Source organism: Acartia tonsa, chromosome 1 (genome assembly GCF_053477335.1).
Source record: "Acartia tonsa isolate MP-2025a chromosome 1, ASM5347733v1, whole genome shotgun sequence".
Taxonomy (NCBI): domain Eukaryota; kingdom Metazoa; phylum Arthropoda; class Copepoda; order Calanoida; family Acartiidae; genus Acartia; species Acartia tonsa.
In genome coordinates this window covers 37,661,308-37,681,186 of record NC_137260.1, presented here as the reverse complement: position 1 = coordinate 37,681,186, position 19,879 = coordinate 37,661,308, and the positions used below count along the sequence as shown (strand labels likewise).

At 40.5% G+C, this 19,879-nt stretch overlaps 4 protein-coding genes across 6 annotated transcripts; all 4 read right to left on the bottom strand.

The window, feature by feature from the left end:
• Positions 1–1,811: 1,811 nt before the first annotated feature.
• On the bottom strand, positions 1,812–6,500 carry LOC145318643 (uncharacterized). 3 transcript variants are annotated; one of them, XM_080160064.1, is made up of 2 exons: positions 6,218–6,500; positions 1,812–6,187 (listed from the first exon to the last, which is right to left on the bottom strand). In XM_080160064.1, exon 2 carries the CDS (start codon positions 5,694–5,696, stop codon positions 2,442–2,444), a length of 3,255 nt encoding a protein of 1,084 aa, XP_080016190.1. In that variant the 5' UTR covers positions 5,697–6,187; positions 6,218–6,500; the 3' UTR covers positions 1,812–2,441. The 3 variants fall into 3 exon arrangements, with proteins under 3 accessions (XP_080016190.1, XP_080016179.1, XP_080016184.1); XM_080160053.1 differs by having other exon boundaries at positions 1,812–6,198; positions 6,237–6,500; XM_080160058.1 differs by having other exon boundaries at positions 6,237–6,500.
• Positions 6,501–11,005: 4,505 nt separating this feature from the next.
• On the bottom strand, positions 11,006–12,947 carry LOC145327413 (ATP-dependent DNA helicase Pif1-like). Its single transcript, XM_080170967.1, has one exon. The coding sequence runs from the start codon at positions 12,945–12,947 to the stop codon at positions 11,052–11,054; it is 1,896 nt and encodes a 631-aa protein (XP_080027093.1). The 3' UTR covers positions 11,006–11,051.
• Positions 12,948–13,046: 99 nt separating this feature from the next.
• On the bottom strand, positions 13,047–15,416 carry LOC145327400 (uncharacterized). Its single transcript, XM_080170961.1, has one exon. It carries the CDS (start codon positions 15,414–15,416, stop codon positions 13,047–13,049), a length of 2,370 nt encoding a protein of 789 aa, XP_080027087.1.
• A 33-nt stretch (positions 15,417–15,449) lies between these two features.
• LOC145318724 (uncharacterized) lies at positions 15,450–18,252 on the bottom strand. The gene is made up of 2 exons (XM_080160207.1): positions 17,919–18,252; positions 15,450–17,752 (listed from the first exon to the last, which is right to left on the bottom strand). The coding sequence occupies exon 2, from the start codon at positions 16,678–16,680 to the stop codon at positions 15,490–15,492; it is 1,191 nt and encodes a 396-aa protein (XP_080016333.1). The 5' UTR covers positions 16,681–17,752; positions 17,919–18,252; the 3' UTR covers positions 15,450–15,489.
• Positions 18,253–19,879: the final 1,627 nt, after the last annotated feature.

The following is a 19,879-nucleotide window of genomic DNA, read 5'->3' as shown; positions in this document are numbered from 1 at the left end:
AGGGAATATACCTACTGGTCCTGTGGTGGTTTTAGGCTATTTTCTTGGGGGGTGGGACACCCCCAACCCCCCAAAAAATGAAAAAAAATCCCCCCTCAATTTTTAAAAAAAATATTTAAAATTTGTGGGGGCATCTTCAGAGGTAATAATTTTTTTTCTTTAATTATCTCTTAAGGCAAAGCTCCTAGAGGCTAGGGGTGAAGCCGCTAGTTCTATATAAATAAACACTTAAGAGGGTGAGTTTAACACAAAATGTTTGTATGGCAGAAGGTTCTATTCATACTGAATTTTACAGATAACCAACCCTTGATTGCAATTTTGGTCTGAAGGTAAAAAATTGTGCATATTACTGCTTTAGGATAGCAGCAGTAGGTTGTAAAGTGCATAGGACCTAGATTCGAACCTATTACTACTCCCAAAACAAAGTGCCGACTGGTTGCAAATTTCCTGAGCCTACCTTTCTGAATACGCCAATAAAAAGTTGAGTTTTAATAGTGCAAGGTTGTCACCAGATTTATGGCTTGGAAATTGGACCAAGCCCCATTCTGAACCACCAAGAGATATCTCTTAGATTTGTTCATCTTTTTGTGGATCATCATATCTACACAATAACTCATTTAATACGCTAAATTAGAATAGCAAGACATCGAAATCGCTATTATAGGTGCTTTCCCTCAAAGTTCTTATCGCGCATTGACACCACTCCCTATTTCAATTGAAAATTATAGATGGGTTTGATCAGCTCTGCTAGCTTAATATCGTAACTTTAATTTTCGATTACCTTAATAGGAAAAAATAGAAACTGTACAAATCTTACAATTAAAATTGTCGAGAGTGCAGTTTTCATTTTTTGTCCCCTTACTCATCCCCTTACATTTTTCATTTTTTTTTTGCTATATGATGGTTGCATGTAACCTGACCGTGATATGTAAAAGCATAAAGTGTAGCGCGCCTTCTGTTGAGGAGGTTAATCACAAGTCCAGACCACCCTGCGTCATGCTAAAGATGAAAAAATTATACATTCGAAGAGAAATTGTATCTTGAAAATAATGACCCTCCCTCATAACTTTTTCTTTTTAAAACTAAAATTTTAAGAGGAGGGTCGACTTACCCCTCTCAGCCCCCTCCTTCAATAAAGCAACTCCTAGAGGTCTATAATATGTAGATAGGCTTCGCTGCAAAATTAAGCAATAATGTTCCATCTGTAAATGGAGAGATAAAGAAGAAACCACAAATTTTAGCATATTAAGCCATTGCTAAATTTCTAGCAAAATTGTGGCAAAATTTGCCTGCTTGAGTTTCTAGAACATACATTTACACAATTTCTAAGGATAGGGACAAAGAATTATAACTTTATTTTGATGACTTGGTAATTAAAGTAAAACATAAAGGGGGAATGGGTTAAATAACTGTATGTCCCCATCCCGTGGACCCTGTGCCGACTTTCAATTTGTTCTTTGAATTTCAGCCAATAGCATCGTAGATATTAACACAGCCAAGTCGCTACAAAAAGCAGAAAGCAATTTGTTAGCAGACGAAAAAGGTCCCAAACACAAGATGCAGAAGTTGTCTGGGTTATACTTGATACATTAATTATTAGGTAAGTAATATTTTCATGTTCCAATTTTGAAAAAAAGTATAAATGTAGTTAAAATATTATGACTTTAATTGTTGATATTGTGGTATCCGCCTAGGGTAAATGGCAGACACCAGAGTTCGAATAAAGACTACGGCAGTGTGAACAGACGTGGACACCTTACTATAGAGAAGCTACGCTTCTCTAGCATTCACTAGACAAGAATCAACATCTATTTCAGTTGTCACTTTATTGAAGGTGTAAAGGATACTAAAGCTATATACAACAAACAATAACTACATGGATAGGAATAAATGATCATAACATAAAAGCATTATAATACATATACAATAGTCAGTTTGGGCAATCATGATTCCCCATCCCTGGAAAGGGTGGGGGGGATTAAGAATACAGTTAACCATAATATAAATACATATGGATTAGGAATAAAGATGGTTAAAGATAAATCATACAGTAAAACATAGATAATTGCAATGGTTAGGTAGATGGCTATCCCTGTCTGGGGCAGGCAGGATAGCCCATGGAGCAGCACAATAGGTAGATAAGCATAGAGGGGTTGAGTGGTAGGTCTGGGTACTAAAGAGGGAAGGTTTGATGATTACTTGTGACAACAACAGTCTGTGTGGGGGCAGGTTTAGATCCTTTATCCTCAGGGTTGAGGTGGTGCTGATAACTTGGTGGTTGAAGGGGAAGGTTCCGGTGCTTAAGATGGGAGAGGGAGGGGTAACACCCCTCCCTCCATTTGCAGGACAACTGAGAGATAAAATCAGTACCGTTATCTGACATCTTTTCAGGTGGCTTCATAATTGTAGAATAACAGGATTTAACTAGGTGCGTAGCATCACTATAATGTCTTGGTTTCTGCATGGTCCAGAGCTGCCGCATACCACAACTCTCCCCTCGGAAGGCTGGAGGGGTTGTCTGCACCGCCAGACTTCCGACAGTGGTTGCGGCCTTCAGTTTGTTGTCCTTGTGGAATGGGTCCGCCAGGATACCAGTTGCTGGACGGTGGTGGACTCCAGCCCTCCCCAGGTCTAACGGAATCGGCTATATCTGCTGGAGTAGCTGGTCCTGTTGGATCTTCTGGCCGTTGGATGTGTACCTCTGAGGCCACCCTGGCAACCTCCAGGGGTGGCACAGCACATGAGGGGGCTTGGACCAACAGCCGCCTGGTGTACACCTCTGCAGGTTTCTCCACTGGGCTGGTGGTCTCCATCGTGTTGGTCACCTTGCTGCTGGCAGGCTGGCTACTGGATGCAGGCGCAGTTTCTTCGCCCTCGGGGCTGGTCAGGTTCATTCGGCTTCCAGGGTCTCTGTCAACGCGGGCAGGTGGTGGTTGGCATACTGTAGGAGCGTTGCCTCCTTCAGGCTCATTCTGGACATTGGCAGGGTGGTGCATGGCAATCCGACCTGCGGGGTAGGGAAAGGTAACAGTCCACCCTTTATGCCGGAGGCTGTCTTGGATCTGCAAGGGTGGCTCCGCTCTAGTTGGCTGGGAGACAGGCCCATCCATGGACACTGCTGCTAGTGGACTGGAGGCACAAGGCTCCGGATTTCCTCCCCTAGCCTGAAGGGGTCCAGGCACATTGTCTCCATCTTGGGTAGACATAATTGTTGGGGATCCTCTACTTCTATGGTTAGGCTCGGCACTTGGCGCATCTAGTTGTGTTACTCCCCAGGCAGCGGTCAAAGCTTCTTCAGTTTGGCTGGTAATGGCTGATACCCTGGCTCCTGGGGCAGATGCAGGGGGCGCAGGCAAGTTTGGCCCAGCCCAAACTTCCTGGTACACCAGTGCAATACAATTACCCTGGCTTGGTTGAGGGAGGTAGACAGCTGGATGCAGTTGAAGGTGAGGGACAGCTGGACTCTCCCTGCTGGCTGGGGGCTCTGGCTGGCTGGGGGTGACGGGTGTCACCCCTTCCTCTGGGGCTGCGGGCTCATTCCGGGGTCCAGGTATCTCGGTGGCGGCGACGGTTGTCGCCCCAGGCACCAGTGTGGGGGCGCTGGATAGCACCCCCCAGTCTTCACAGGGGTCCAGGTCTCTCGGTGGCGGCGACGGTTGTCGCCCCAGGCACCAGCGTGGGGCGCTGGATAGCACCCCCCAGTCTTCACAGGTGGCGGCGACGGTTGTCGCCCCAGACATCAGCTTGGTGGTGCAGGGAAGCACCTCTCGTTCCTTCCAGGTGGCGACGCCGGTTGGCGTCCCATACATCGACTCAGACTCGCTGGCTAGCGCCTCTTGCCTCTCCCACTCGGCGGCCGCCAGGGCCTCCCCGTACACCGTCCCGGTGGCGCTGGGTAGCGCCCCTCGGCTCTTGCTGGGGGTGACAGGGGTTACGGACACCGGTCCCCTGTGGTTGCGGCTGAGGTCCAGGCCAACCCGGTTGGGTTCAGCCGCTCCTCCCAGCACGTTGATCCTGGCCACCATGGTCCCAATCTGAGACACAGACTCCTGGGTAGCCGCGGCCCCAGCGGCGGCAGCTAGTTGGGGTGACGGCTGGGCATCTCCCTCCAGGTGGACCTGGGTGGCCGACTGGTTGCATGCAGGTTGTTGGGCGGCCTGGTGTTTCTTCGTTGCCCGGTCCCAACCGGTTCTACACTTGGCGGCTGTGTGGCCGTTGAAGCGGCAGCGCCCCTTTGTCCAGCTGGGTCCCATCAGGCCGGCTTCCCCAGGGTGTATCAACCTGCCAGGTCTCTCCTCTTCCAGTTGGGGCACCAGCTGACAAACAGGGTCTCCCCTACTAGGGGTCAGGCGGTGCTGGGCTGCTTGTGGTGGCTCCTTGGTTACATTCAGCCTCCTCCCCATACACACAGGTTCCTTCCATCCAACAGCGGCTCTCCTCCCCTGGGTGGCGAGGCCAGCCTCGGCCTTAGCTTCTGCAGGTGCTTCTCCACATGAGGGATCCTGCCTCTGGGTATGCCAGGTGGTTGGTAGCAAAGGCTGTTGATGGTGCCAGTCGGAAAGGGGGCTATGATCTCTGGGGGGTACCTGTGGCCAGTGTGTGGACAGGTACCCACAGGTGGACCAGCAAGGCCCAGAAGATGCCATACTGATGGTAGCCTGAACTGTATTCCGGACTGTCAGCAGACTGTTGGTAGCCACCTGAGTTGGGCCAGAGTTGCCAGCTAGTATTGCGTCCCTGCCAGGCTCCGTCAGCGGCTGGTGGGGAGCCCCTGCGGTGGTTCTGGTTTTGGCAAGGGGTGGCCTTCTTATTGACTTTCCTAGTTGGAGCTCTGCATCCTGGTGGGCCTCCATCTTCAGCAGCATGGGGGAACTTGGCTGGGACATGTGCAGTGGTTCAACAGAGTAGCGGCATCTGGTCTTGGAATGTGGGGGAACAGCCTCACTGCTGCTGGTCAACCCTGCTCTCTCCGTGCTGGGTAAAGTCTTCCACTGCAGCAGGTCACCAGTCCCCATCCTTAGGCCGGTCCCCAGTCGTTCCATGCCTGGGGGCTCCCAGGGAGGCTTGGGTGGCGGCTCCCCCACCCCCAGGTACGCGTCAGGCATCTGGGTGAAGAGCCTATTCCCCTGGGACAGCTCCCCATCCTCCAGATTGGGGAGGCCAGTGCCAGGGAGGACCTTTCCACCCCAGAAACAGGTGGTACTGGCCCTAGGGCTGGGCCCCTTTGAAATCTCAGTTCTGGTAGTAGTGTCCATCTTGGGGCTGGCCACTAAGTCTCTGAAGCTTGTCACCTTCTCATTAGGCTCAGTTGCATCGTTCAACACCCCCAGGAGGACACCTACAGGTTCAGCAACCCCCAGTCCAGTATTGCTATTTCTCGTACGTTGAGCACCAACTGAACAGGAGCTGTGCAGCGGACATTCAGTCACCCTTCCAGACAAGGGCATCTCAGGGACCAGGGGTCTGTGACCTGGCATGTGTTTGATGTTCACTGTACTCGACACAGTAGGCCAAAGTAATAACAGAAGCAGTATCTTGTAGATATAGGAGCAGAGTAGAGTAGCCGCACCGCAAGGAGGTTCGAGCCGGCTCACCCCTAGTATAAATACTATAGCTGTGTAATTAGGGTGGTAGTCCACGTAGCCGTAGGCTCGGCCCTCCTGGCTCAAGAGTTTCTGTGGCTGGCGCGCCCCCATGATAAGTAGTAGGGGGTTGGTCTGTTGGTGCCAGCGTCTTGTTTAACTGTTGAGCCTGAGTTGTTCTCCTTTCCAGTATAGCTCTTGATTTCTGTGGCAACCAGCGGATCTTAGCTTAAAGGTAACAGGGAATATGTTAGGTATCACAGATGTCTCTAGGAGCGTATCCGCTAGTGGATATATGGATAGGTAGGTTATCTATATATATACATGGCTACACGCCCATATATATATATATACGTGTATAGGAATATCCCCAGAGCTAGATAGCTTTTCCTCCTTGCTTCAAAAAAATCACGCTTCCTCTGTATATAGTTCACAACTATGAAGGTCGATGGTCCAGGTACACACCACCACTGCCCAGTGTGAGGCAGCAAGTCAGGCTATGTCCACAGGGTGGGCGTACTTTCGTTCAGTTATCATATCAGTTTCCAGTGTTGTTTGGTGAGGTTAGTATTCACTTACTTGTACCCATGATACAAAAAAACAACCTTATTTATCACTTGGGTATTTATATATACATATATTTGTTTCACTAACCATTCAGCTTTGAAGTAGGGTTGGCAGGCTAGGAAGATGTTGAGGGTCTGAGCGGGTTTAAGGAACTGGTTTAGTTTTCCTTATCACACTGTAGACAGGGAGGGAGGAGCTTGCAAGTTTTTCTCCTAAAAAAATATCTCTGATGTATGCTATAGAATGGCCCCTCTCCTGTGTGGGTGTGTGTGTGTGTGTGTGTGCGTGGAATCTCCTGTCCTTGTAACGCGCGTCCGCGCCGTCAAATCCGCGCACACGTGGAGAACGCGCTCTCACCCCTCAACTCGCTCTCTCATTGGTCCGCTTCGTCCGTTGGATTTATGATATTTTCCGCACTCTGTTGCGCTATCCGTGAATGGCGTTCTGTGTGTCCGATCGCTAGCCCCACACTACAGACGGACTTAGTCTAGTGTGGGTAGGAAGGGGGAAGCGCGTGAGGGGACGGGGGTAACTCCGTCCGTTCCCCCTGTGAGGGAGGGGGGTAACTGTGTGCTGGTGTAATAGGGCCTTTTCTTCTTAATCCTAGGTTTATCTATTATATCACCCTGATTGTATTTGCCTTCAATGGAGAGGGGCCCCTCCCCTTCCCTTGGAATAAGGGGTGTATTGTTGTTGTTGTGCTGTGGGCTTGAGATTGTTTTGATTGTATATCAGGGTCTTTATTATGTTACATCTAGCTTCTATTTCTGTCCTTATCACAATTGCATAACAGATTTGTTTACCAACTCTGTTCTATTTTTAGCTGTTATCACAATACACAATAATCCAAGCCTGTTCTATTCTTAGATTTATCACAACACAACAATTTGTTTGCCAAGCTTTGCTCATAAATCTATTGTTTGGCCATCACACTAGGGTGGTAATCCCTGAAAATGTGATATAATATCTGTTTTCTAGATGGGTGGCTGCATGTAGCCTCTCAGGATACTCGGAGTTGACGTAGTTTTTCTCTGTTCTGGTGCACTACACTCGTATGTTAGCTCGCAGCTTGCAGCTATGTGGCATGTTTCAGCCTATCGGCGGCAGGGAATGTCCCGTCCTGCTAGCGCCGCTTGCAGCTATGTGGCGTGTTTCAGCCTATCGGCGGCAGGGAATGTCCCGTCCTGCTAGCGCCGCTTATCCAAATCCAGCTGATGGCGGCAGGGAATGTCCCGTCCTGCTAGCGCCACTGGTTTGGATCCTGCTATCTCTTGCAGTCAAATTGGCCTATTTTCAGCCGTTTACACTTATTTGGCTTGTTTCAGCCGGTCCGCAGGCCTGTTTCAGCCCTTTTGGCGCTCAATTCTCCGTTAGATATCAGCGCTGCTCGCGGTTATTCATCAAATTTCGCTGTCTCGCTTCCACAACTGCCGGATGCAGAGTTAAACTTTGCTGTCCAGGGTGGGTAATTCAGGTTGCTTGCGTCAGTTTTGCCAGATTCACTGCTGGGAGTACCTTAGCCTCAGATGCGCGTCTGCTCTACACTTGTGGTTCGCCGTAATCTCACACAGCTGTCACCAAAGTTGTGGTATCCGCCTAGGGTAAATGGCAGACACCAGAGTTCGAATAAAGACTACGGCAGTGTGAACAGACGTGGACACCTTACTATAGAGAAGCTACGCTTCTCTAGCATTCACTAGACAAGAATCAACATCTATTTCAGTTGTCACTTTATTGAAGGTGTAAAGGATACTAAAGCTATATACAACAAACAATAACTACATGGATAGGAATAAATGATCATAACATAAAAGCATTATAATACATATACAATAGTCAGTTTGGGCAATCATGATTCCCCATCCCTGGAAAGGGTGGGGGGGATTAAGAATACAGTTAACCATAATATAAATACATATGGATTAGGAATAAAGATGGTTAAAGATAAATCATACAGTAAAACATAGATAATTGCAATGGTTAGGTAGATGGCTATCCCTGTCTGGGGCAGGCAGGATAGCCCATGGAGCAGCACAATAGGTAGATAAGCATAGAGGGGTTGAGTGGTAGGTCTGGGTACTAAAGAGGGAAGGTTTGATGATTACTTGTGACAACAACAGTCTGTGTGGGGGCAGGTTTAGATCCTTTATCCTCAGGGTTGAGGTGGTGCTGATAACTTGGTGGTTGAAGGGGAAGGTTCCGGTGCTTAAGATGGGAGAGGGAGGGGTAACACCCCTCCCTCCATTTGCAGGACAACTGAGAGATAAAATCAGTACCGTTATCTGACATCTTTTCAGGTGGCTTCATAATTGTAGAATAACAGGATTTAACTAGGTGCGTAGCATCACTATAATGTCTTGGTTTCTGCATGGTCCAGAGCTGCCGCATACCACAATATTATGCCAGTCCTGACTACTTTATATTCAAACTATATAGTCGACCAAAATATGGAGTAAAAATGTTTTAAATTCAGCATAGAACGTTGATTTAGCTACTTTTATAGTCGACATAAACTATTGAAATAGTATATTAATAGAATGCCAACAGTTTTGACCCTAGAGGCAAAGCAAGATATGTAAAACTAATGTAACTTCCTTCTTTATACACAGAAAATTAGTTAAATTTAAATGTGACAACTACCATAATGTCATTATCAGCAAATTTATCAACAATACCTGCTAATACTTACCGCAGTTTTTTTCTCAAGAAATCTTATTACACTGCCTGAAAATTTGTCTTAATAATAGGTTAGAAAAAAACTATTGTATTGCAAAAAGGTCTAATTTGTATAAAAACAGCCAGTTTCACATGTGTGAAATTGTTTTCAATTTTCTCGCTTTGTAAATGCATAGCATTGTGCTTTAAAAAGTTGTAAGTTTTAGATGATATAAATTAGCGAAGATGAGAACATACATAAAAGTTCTGAAATGGAATGCCAAACGAACATTAACACTTTCAGAGTGTTAGAACTGAATAGGCAAAATATTATTGTTTAGTCTACACAAAATCGCAAAGTAAATTTGTTACAAAACAGGTTAAATAAATGATATTGTTTAGGGACATACATAGATTTTTAGGACTTGATTACAGAGATGCTTCCCTTATAACGTTATACCTTGTTGTAATAGGAATTAGTATTTCAAAAATCAGATGAATCGGATAATTTTAACATACAAAAGCTGTTGTCAAAAAAGTAAAAAATCAACTTTTTTCAAATGGAAGTACGGACTTTCAGGTAACGATTATAGAGTTGCTGCGCTTTGAAAAATAACAATATAACTAATACTATACCCGAAAAAAAGACTTTTTTTCAAAAGATTTTTTTTTGAAATATATTTCGGTGAACAAAGCAACCAAAAATCAAATTAGTAAAACATTCATATTTAAAAGATTGGTAATAATAAAGAAGCTTGTAAAAAAAGAAAAGTAAATAAAGTGACAAAGTTAATACGCTCAACTATTGAGAAAGGAGAAAGAGAAAACAGAAAGTTTTAAAAGAGAGAAAAAGAAAGAGATAATTTTAGTTCATACTTTGGAATAAATAAATTTTGACCCATAGATAATAATTTAACTCCCTCCCCCCCACCCCCAATTATAAAAGGTTTGAACGTTCTTGCTTTTTGTCCTATTTTAACATTGTTATCTAAAACAAGGATGACAACATCCATAAAAGCGAAGCACTGAAACGGTAGGACAAACGGGCATTAACACTAGTATAGTGTCAGAACTGAATAATCAGAACATAAATGTATAAGAGTCAAAGCAATTTGTAAGTAAATTTGTTGAAAAACTGCTTGATACAGGATAGATAATGTTTATGGACATACTTACATTTTTAGGACTTGATTATGGAGTTGCTTCGCTTATAACAATATACTTTGTTGTCCCAGGAATCAATATACCAAAATTCAGATCAATCGGATGATTAGATCATATAAAAAATTGTTGTTAAAAAAGTAAAAAATCAACATGTTTAAAATGGACGTACGGACATTTTGGTAATCATTATAGAGTTGCTACGCTTTCTAAATCGTACCTAACTACTAAAGGAATCACTATGCAAAGTTTGAAATCGATAGGACAATTCTAACATGCCTAAATTAACGAAAAAAGCTATCCGTTACGGACGGACCGACCCTGATTATAGAAAAGCTTTGCTTTAAAAAAGAATAGCTTTTATTGCAAGTATGTATCCTTGTTTTCTTTGACTTTTGTGTTAAACTTTTAAGCTTTCCCACACAGACCAATGAAAATGGGAAAATTTGTGTTGAATTTTTATTGTTAAATTGAAATGTAAATGATAGTTTTAATATTTTTGCATTTCAATATTCCAACAATAAATATACAAAGAATAGATATACATTGAAAAAACAAAATGAAGAACATATAAATATAGGGTTCCATTGAAATTCAGCCCACACGGGATTCGACCCACGGAATTCAGCCCAGCGGGATTCAACCCAATGGTATTCAGCCAACACGGGATTCAACCCACGGTATTCAGCCCACACGGGATTCAACCAACGGTAATCAGTCCATACGAAACGCAATCCACGGAATTCAGTCCATACGGGACCCAACCCAAGGAATTCAGTCCATACGAGACTCAGCCCACGGAATAAAGTCCCGCTGGGCTGAATTCCGTGGGTTGAATACCGTGTGGACTGAATTCCAATGTAACCTAGATATAGATGTCAGCATCCATGAGTAGCAAAGTATTGAAATATTAAAAAGATTTCATGAAAGAAACATTTAGAATAGATCACATTAATATGGTTTGACTAGCCAAGAGTGCGCTATGAGCGCGCTATTGGCTGCGCGTTCCTTTTCTATCTTGATATTTTATTTGTAGGATCAAAATATTATTTTGTATTTCAATTATTATGTATTACAATTATTAATTCAAATTAATACATCTTTGAATACAATGTTATTTACATAATCATCAATTAATGCAATTTTCAAATGTTCTGGTGATCCTACTCTTGATATAGCAACATACAATTGACCATGTGTGAATACTTCAGGTCTAAGGAACAATCCTACAGTTTGCATAGTTTGACCTTGAGATTTATTGATGGTGAATGCAAATGCGATCTTTACGGGAAATTGAATTCTTTGCCAGTCTTCAGGCCAGGTTTCAGGTAAGGGAACAAATGTGATTCTTGGAATTAATACTTTTTCCTGAGTTTCAACAACAGTACACTCTAATACTCTGTTTGAAATCAAGCCATTGAATATCAATTTAGTTCCATTACACAATCCTTGTTTCGGATTCAAATTTCTTAGTAGTATCAGTGGGACACCTGGCTTTAGCATGAGAGTGTGAGGAGGAAATCCATCAGGGGTAAGTGTATGGAGGTATTCTGGATTAAACCTTAGTTCATGTCTAGGATCTGTACATTTATCTGTGCTCTCAAGTTTTACAGCTAAGCTATTTAGTTTCTGCATAGCAATTGTATTTAGAGCATTAACCTGACGATTAGTTACTGCTAATACAGCCCTTCCTTTTAACCATTCAGGATTTGATATATTAGCGTTGATATTTGGAAATACCATGTCTATTAACCTATGCATAGCAAGAGTTTCAGAGGTTATTTTGATGGCAATCATATTTTCAGGTATTTTTACTTGAGATTGTATACTATTTCCTATGTCTAAAGTCCATCTATCAAATGCATGAAGGTTAGGATTCTGATTGGCATTGACCCTCATGTTTGTAGATAACCTTTTGATTGTGAAAGTAGCCCACAGATTGTTTGTGTTAATACAACGTTGGGATATTGTATCTTGTGTGGCATTTTTGATTACAGGCAGACATTGTCTGAAATCTCCTGCAAGGATTACAATTTTCCCTCCAAATGGTTTTTCTTTAGTGTTCATTATATCACGAAGAGAGCGATCTATAGCTGATAACATGTATGAATCCATCATAGTTGCTTCATCTATTATTAATAGTCTAGCCTTTTGTACAACCTTGGCAAGGTTGCTTTGAACAGGTATGTTGAGAGTAGAATCATCCTTAGGAGTTAATGGAGCTTTCAATCTAGAATGGTAGGTTCTACCCATGTGTAACAAATTTGCTGCAATTCCTGTAGATGCCATTGCCAAGCAAATTTCTCCTTGCTCTGACATAGATCTTACTGATTTTAGGATGGTATTTAGTAGGTATGTTTTCCCACAGCCACCACGGGCATCTATGAAAACCCTCAAATCAGATCTTTGTTGAACAGATGTGATAACACAGTTGAATATATCTCTTTGATCATTTGTAAGCTCTCTTGCTAATTGTTCAGCTTCTTCTTGTAGTTGAACCACATCAAAGTCCAATTCTTCTCTAATTGCTGTTGGTTGGATAGTTGTCATGTGCTGGACTCTCCTCAAATCTTCAATTGTTACATTTGGAAGTCTGTACTCAGCTAGTGTTTTATCATGAGCTGCTAGGTTTAATTCAATATCTTGTAGAATTAATGATTTTAGCTGTTGTTCATCAAGTTCAACATTCATTGCTAAGGCTTTTCGTTCATAATCATCCTTCCAAGTATCCCAGAATCTTTCAAATAGCACTCTTGGTTCTTCTGGATTACAGAATATCAGAATCATTACAAACAGTCTTCTGAGTTGAGGGCTCATTTTAGTATGGGATGCTTCCTCTAAAGCATTGATGTATTCAACATCCCCTTGGAGTAATCCTAGCCTCTCACATACTCTTTGGTAAGTTTCACACACTTCACCATTAACGGTTCTTAAATCTGTGAAACTTGTTTTTCCTTGACAATGATTGTGATGTAGAAGCATTCGCAAGTAGTACAAATCCCCTGATGCAGGACCAACACTATGCACACGACCAATCGTGTCATGTTTTTGTTTACGAATTGCCCATCTTCTATGTTTTGATTAATAGGTATATAGCTTTGGCATATCTACATACTTGGGCATCAATTCTAAGCCTGCATTATTAGCTTTTAATTCTTCATTTAATCTGAAGAATGCTGTCAGCTCTGTCTCTTTAAATTGCTCAAGGTTTTCTATTTCTGAACCATCCTCGAACACTAATTGTTGTTGATTTTCTAAGTGAACACGGAGGACATTGACAGAGGGATTTTGGTATTGTAAGGGGAAGTCCAGCAATCTCCATGCAGCTTCACATGATCCAACAACTCTCATGTCAATGTAGTTCTGAATTTCATCATTTCCATTTACAGTTGCACTGACCATTGCTCTAGAATTACCCTTTGTAACATATTTGTACAGATATTTGGCAACTTTTGTAGAAGTACAGCTTTCTACATTGATGTGACAATCATATTTCAACAGTAGATATGGATTATATGGCACAATCCAACTGTTGTCAATTACACGATCTTGTCCACCTCTCTGAATGTTGATGGACCTTCCACCATCAATTGGTTTTCTTCTTCTGTACACAGCGTAATTAGTTTCAGGATTTATTGTTGTTTCTCTTTGAAATTGTTTTGGAAATCCTTTGCTACATTTGCCATCCTTTAAGCATTGTGAACCACATGGACCATGTACCATTTGGCGAGACACCAAATCTTGTAACTTTTGTCTATTTTCTCTTTGAAGTTCACTTATTGTTGGATCATTTGGATCAGGGGGAAGTTCTGCTATTACCAGTTTATCAACTTCATTAGGTGATTGAACTCTGTCATCATTTGCAAGTATTATTAGTATATGAACATGTGGAAGACCACGCTTCTGAAACTCAATGGTGTACATCAATGCAGCTACTCTTCCAAATATGCCTCCTTTGACAATATCATCTACCAGTTGATCTTTCTTTAGTTTGAATATTCTTGAAGTTAGATCTGGTCTATCCTGTGCAGTTTGATTTGGATACAGCTGTGATTTGATTTCTTCCCAATTAGGATTACAGGTCATTGTAATGAAGAAGTCTGGCTTTCTGTATTCTCGGCATATAGCTATGCCATTTTGAAACTTGGCCTGGTACCAACGTGGACCTCCACTGAAGGAACTTGTTAATATCACTGGTCTTCCAATTCGTTCTCCATTTGGATTATTTACTGCATTTCTTACTGAGTCATATTGATCACACCTCAGCTCTTTTTGATGTTTACGTATATAGTTGAGACTGTTATTTTCTGCTTGTATCCAAGACATACATACCCATTCTTGAAACAGCCTTCCTGTCTTATGTATGAAATTTGCAAATAACCCTTCTCTTATCATCATATGGAAGTTGTAGAATTCACGTGGGGATATTTGAGACCTATTAGTGCCGTCTAGTTGCCCACTTCCCTCTTCCCAACCATATGTACCTCGGGGAAAGAGCAGTGTGAATCTTAGTGGCATGGCAGCTCTATGGCGTTCAGGAATTGATTGGACCACACCATTGAGACGTATTACAATGTCATTGTGATTAGAATTTCCATCTGTTAGTACAGATATTTCACCTGTATTTGTGAATTCATTATAAACTCTTTCATGTGCTCCTTGTGGCCTATGTTTAGCAGAGATAACAACTTTACCTTCAGCAAATCTCTCTGCTGGTAAGTCTCTTAGCTGTTTAAAGTCTCTTGCGAATGGATTAAACTGTTTAATCTCAGGAACTATATTTTCGAGAATTGACTTTATAAGCTCTTTCTCTCTATTACTTGTGCTTAATGGCAGATACAAATTCTCATATCTCAAAGTAGTGTCATCAGTAGAGTCATGTATATACAATTGTGCAAACTTGGGTGTTTCGTTTTCTGCATAATCCCGTTGTCCAAGTGAATGATATATTTTCCCTTGAAATATAACTCCACTACAATTTAGATGATCTGGTTGTGTAACTCTAAGGCTTGACATAGATACACCATTATTGATAGTTCTGGAGAACTTACGGAAGACACTTGATTCTTCTGAATCATTATGTATCAGTCTTTCTATCTCAGGAGTTGGTCTCGGAAACACTGGAACATTACTTAATAGTCCCTTCATACAACACATACTAAGTGTTTCTCTCAGATATTTCAATGCCCCACAGAAGGTACATCTATAGACCATGGATCCTATGGTGTCATCAGAATCTTCTAATGGTAGTACTTTATATGTGCCATTTACAATTTCTTCTGACAATCTACCCTCTCCTGGTCTTGCTTTCGAGACATTTCCAATTTTCATTTTCTTTAATCTCATACTTGCATGATCATCACGAATGTTATCTCTTCTTCGACCAAGACGCCTTGCATCATGATGTGCTTGTACTTCCAGCTGAAGTGGAACATTTCGTTGATTAGCCATTTTAATCTGAAATTAACATTATATATTGGGCAATTTTCTTTTTTTTTGTTACATTACATTACTATGATTACATTTATTCAGCTTGTTCTTGTGTGAATGGGCTGTCAAACCATTGCACATCTATTTGATCTTCACTGGAATTGTTTTCTTTCATAGGTGATTTGAACCATTCAATTGGTAGAATTTCATCATCATCACTCATCATTCCTGTTTGGATATCTGGAGAACCAATTTCAAAGTTTGATACAACACTTACCAATTCATTTGCATCTAGTACAACAGGAGTTTCTTGCACCGGTGAGTTGAACCATTCAATTGGTAGAATTTCCTCTTCATCACTCATCATTTCTATTTCATTATCTGGAGTACCAATTTCAAAGTTTGATACAACACTTACCAATTTGTTTTTTTCTAGTAGGATAGGATGATTACTGTCAGAGTTTCTAGTCATTAGGATATTCTCTTGGGAGATGTCAGGTAGGCTGTCTGGTGAATTTTCAAATTTGTACTTCTCTTGTGAGATGTTAGGTAGGCTATCTGGTGAGTTTTCAAATTTGTACTTCTCTTGTGATATTTCAGGTAGGCTCTCATGTGAATTTTCAAATTTGTACTTCTTTTGTGAGATGTTAGGCAAGCTGTCATGTGAATCATTTTTATCTGTTTTACTTTTTGTTATTCCCCAACCAGGAGAGTGTGATGAATGTGTTATTTCATCATCATTTTCAGCGTTATCCCAATGTGAATCATTTCTAGTTGGTGATATACCCCAATCAGAGGAGATAGTTGAGATGCTCTCATCATTGAAATTTTCCTCCTGGATGTCAGTTTTGAGCATTGGAATATTTTCTAGAGTTACATTCTGATTTGTTGATATACCCCAATCAGAGGAGAGAGTTGAGTTGCTCTCATCATTGAAATTTTCCTCCTTCATGTCACTTTTGAGCATTGGAATGTTTTCTAGATTTACATTCTGATTTGGTGGAATATCCCAATCAGATGAATTAGATGAAATGCTAATTGATTTTTCTTCACCATTGACCACATCATGAGAAGAATCATTTGTGATTTCATTTTCAGATGATGAATAGTGTATACTAAGCATATCGTAATGCATTTCGTAACAATTTACGTGATTATTGTCAATTGTGTCTTCCTCACTGAACATATCATCACAGACTTCATCATTGACATGAAATTCCAAGTATGGAGCTGGTGCCATTTCAGAGTCTGTAAGGCACTGGTCATTGTATTGCATGTTATTCATATTCTGAAACTTAGTAACAATCAGTTTTAATTATTGATTCATAGTTTATTATTACACTTATGCCCCTGTTTTTTTAGTATTGCATTTACAGTTTAAGCTCCTGATCAGCATATTGATCATATATTCTATTAGAAGCATTGTATTTAATGTATTAATTTTAGATTTACGTACAATGTTGAAAGTTCCAATCCAGTGATTCAATTCTTCAATATCTATTGTTATACCATTTTGACACATTTTGTTCTCTGAAATGATTCATTTATATATTTGACATACATATTTAGTCTACATCATCATAGCATTCATATGGATATGTGTGAGGAATTGGCGAACGATTAGATCTTCTTTTTATTCTGGATACCAATCCAATCATGTATCTGATTAATGCCCAATGATTTTCTGTCTGGATTAGACATTCTATTATGTTTATCCATTCTGGTTCATCTTTTATGCCACATTTTATGCATACATTATTTGGATTCATTATTGTCTGAAAGGAGGGATATATACATGTAGTTTATGATTAGTGATATACTAATATTTTATGTCATTTTATTACAGAACAATTCATTTTCTAGAGTGATACATATATATTTTCTTTTCTATATTTACATTATTACAGTATTATATTTTTACTATTTATTACACTGGGATTTACATATTACATTATGTTTACACTATTACTATACTGTACTATTTATTACATTATTACATTATCTATATTTTATGACATTACCATTACACATACATTATTGCACTATTATGACACTATACAGTATTTATTACATTATTACATTAGCTATATTATCATTCATTTTTTACATTCACTAATTTTATTTTTTTGCTATTTGGTACATTTAGACTTAGGAAATTCTCATCTTCTGTGTCTGTGTCATCAGAACCAAGGGTTCTGTCGCTATCTCTGTCCTGGATATCTCTGTCCTGGAATCCACCATTTAGTTCTTGCCACAGGCAAGCTCTCCCTTCTGCTAGACCATCACCATAGCTGTTTTGCATATTGCAGATGTTATCTAGTTGTCTTTGGCTACGGATGATGGTCCCGCAGATATATCTATACAACATATTATACCTTTATTTGAATTGGCTTGAGCACACTATTTTTAGAGTGATTAGCTATTATATTGACATACCTTCCTTAAGACATTGTCTTATCTGAGTTTACGGACTAAGTGCATACCTTACATATAGAGGTAATGTTCATGATACCACAGACATACCTATAGAACATGTCTATGTTCTTTGTTTGCAGACACAGGTTTACCATATCTACAAACTCAGGAGTAGACTCTTTGATTGATTCCATCAACCTGGTGATTACCTCATCCCTTACAACCACAGACATTATCAGATTTCTGAAAGTAGCTCAAGGGCTGAAATCTTGAACATACTTACATGTGACTTACTATCTCATTATCATACCTTCCTCAAGTTATTATCCAGTCTGAGTTATCATACTAAGTACATATAGTTCTAACGAATCTATGGGTTGAGAGCATACTGCTGGGCTATACTATAGATGTAGGACAGGCTGCTTATCTATCACATACTACATTATCACTAGGGTTGGGCCGGATGGCCATTTTCAATATCCGGCCGGATACCGGATATTGAAACTATCCGGCCGGATATCCGGCTCTATAATTTTTCATACTTTACACCAAAAATCTCTGCTTTTTAAAATCTGAAATGGCTATAATTTTCTTATTATTGAAGCTAGAAGAACATTTTTTCTGAATAAGTTTAACTTTATGTAAATTTATATAAGATTTCTGAAGAAATTTTTTTTTTACTACTTTAATATCTGGTAATTTGGCCGGTTATCCGGCCGGATATCCGGTAATTTGGCCGGATAACCGGATATTTGCCGGATATCCGGCGTTGGCCGGATATCCGGCCGGTTACCGGATATCCGGCATTTGAAATCAGCCGGATATCCGGTATCCGGTATCCGGCCAAAAAAGTATCCGGCCCAACCCTAATTATCACAGACATATATAGTCTGGGACTGCAGCAGCACATGAATATGGTTGTTTATCTACCTTTACCTGGTTTGAAGAGTAACCTCTATGAGAACCACGGATTATGAATTAATACTTACACCTGAGGGGAGTCAAACCTGGAGCGTGATAACACCATGCAAGTGTTTTACCACTGAGCCATGGAGGCTCATACAATTTGTTATGAAAATTAGTCTCATTTGAAGAACATTTTGCCTATCTAAAATGGTACAAAGTTTTGCTAAGTACAAAGCTTAGTTAAGTAACATGATGTTTATTTGTCTACGTGATTGTACTCAAGGATATCACTAACAATATGGTTCTCCTTTACAGGGTAGCTTTAACCTTTTAATTGCATGCTATCACAAAATATATCTAAGATCTTGCTAAAACTGGAGAAAAAAAAATTGAAGCAATTGGGGGATTTGAACCCGCCCTCTTTGAGATTTTCATAAATCTAAATTTTAAAAAATAAGTTAGGTTTAACCACTGTGCCATAGAGGCTCACACAATTTGAAATGAAAATTAGTCTTATTTGAAGAACATTTTGCCTATCTAAAATGGTACAAAGTTTTGCTAAGTACAAAGTTTAGTTAAGTAACATGATGTTTATTTGTCTGTGTTTGTACTCAAGGATATCACTAACAATATGGTTCTCCTTAACAGGGTAGCTTTTACCTTTTAATTGCATGCTATCACAAAATATATCTAAGATCTTGCTAAAACTGGAGAAAAAAAATTTAGGCAATTGGGGGATTTGAACCCGCACTCTTTGAGATTTTCATAAATCTAAATTTTAAAAAATAAGTTAGGTTTAACCACTGTGCCATAGAGGCTCACATAATTTGAAATGAAAATTAGTCTAATTTGAAGAACATTTTGCCTATCTAAAATGGTACAAAGTTTTGCTAAGTACAAAGTTTAGTTAAGTAACATGATGTTTATTTGTCTACGTGTTTGTACTCAAGGATATCACTAACAATATGGTTCTCCTTTACAGGGTAGCTTTAACCTTTTAATTGCATGCTATCACAAAATATATCTAAGATCTTGCTAAAACTGGAGAAAAAAAAATTTAAGCAATTGGGGGATTTGAACCCGCACTCTTTGAGATTTTCATAAATCTAAATTTAAAAAATATGTGACGTTTAACCACTGAGCCATCGGCTATCTCCACAATA

Bases quoted from the DNA above. Each gene is read 5' to 3' on its own strand.
- LOC145318643 (XM_080160064.1), bottom strand. From the start codon at position 5,696: ATGGGGGCGCGCCAGCCACAGAAACTCTTGAGCCAGGAGGGCCGAGCC.
- LOC145327413 (XM_080170967.1), bottom strand. From the start codon at position 12,947: ATGCTTCTACATCACAATCATTGTCAAGGAAAAACAAGTTTCACAGAT.
- LOC145327400 (XM_080170961.1), bottom strand. From the start codon at position 15,416: ATGGCTAATCAACGAAATGTTCCACTTCAGCTGGAAGTACAAGCACAT.
- LOC145318724 (XM_080160207.1), bottom strand. From the start codon at position 16,680: ATGAATAACATGCAATACAATGACCAGTGCCTTACAGACTCTGAAATG.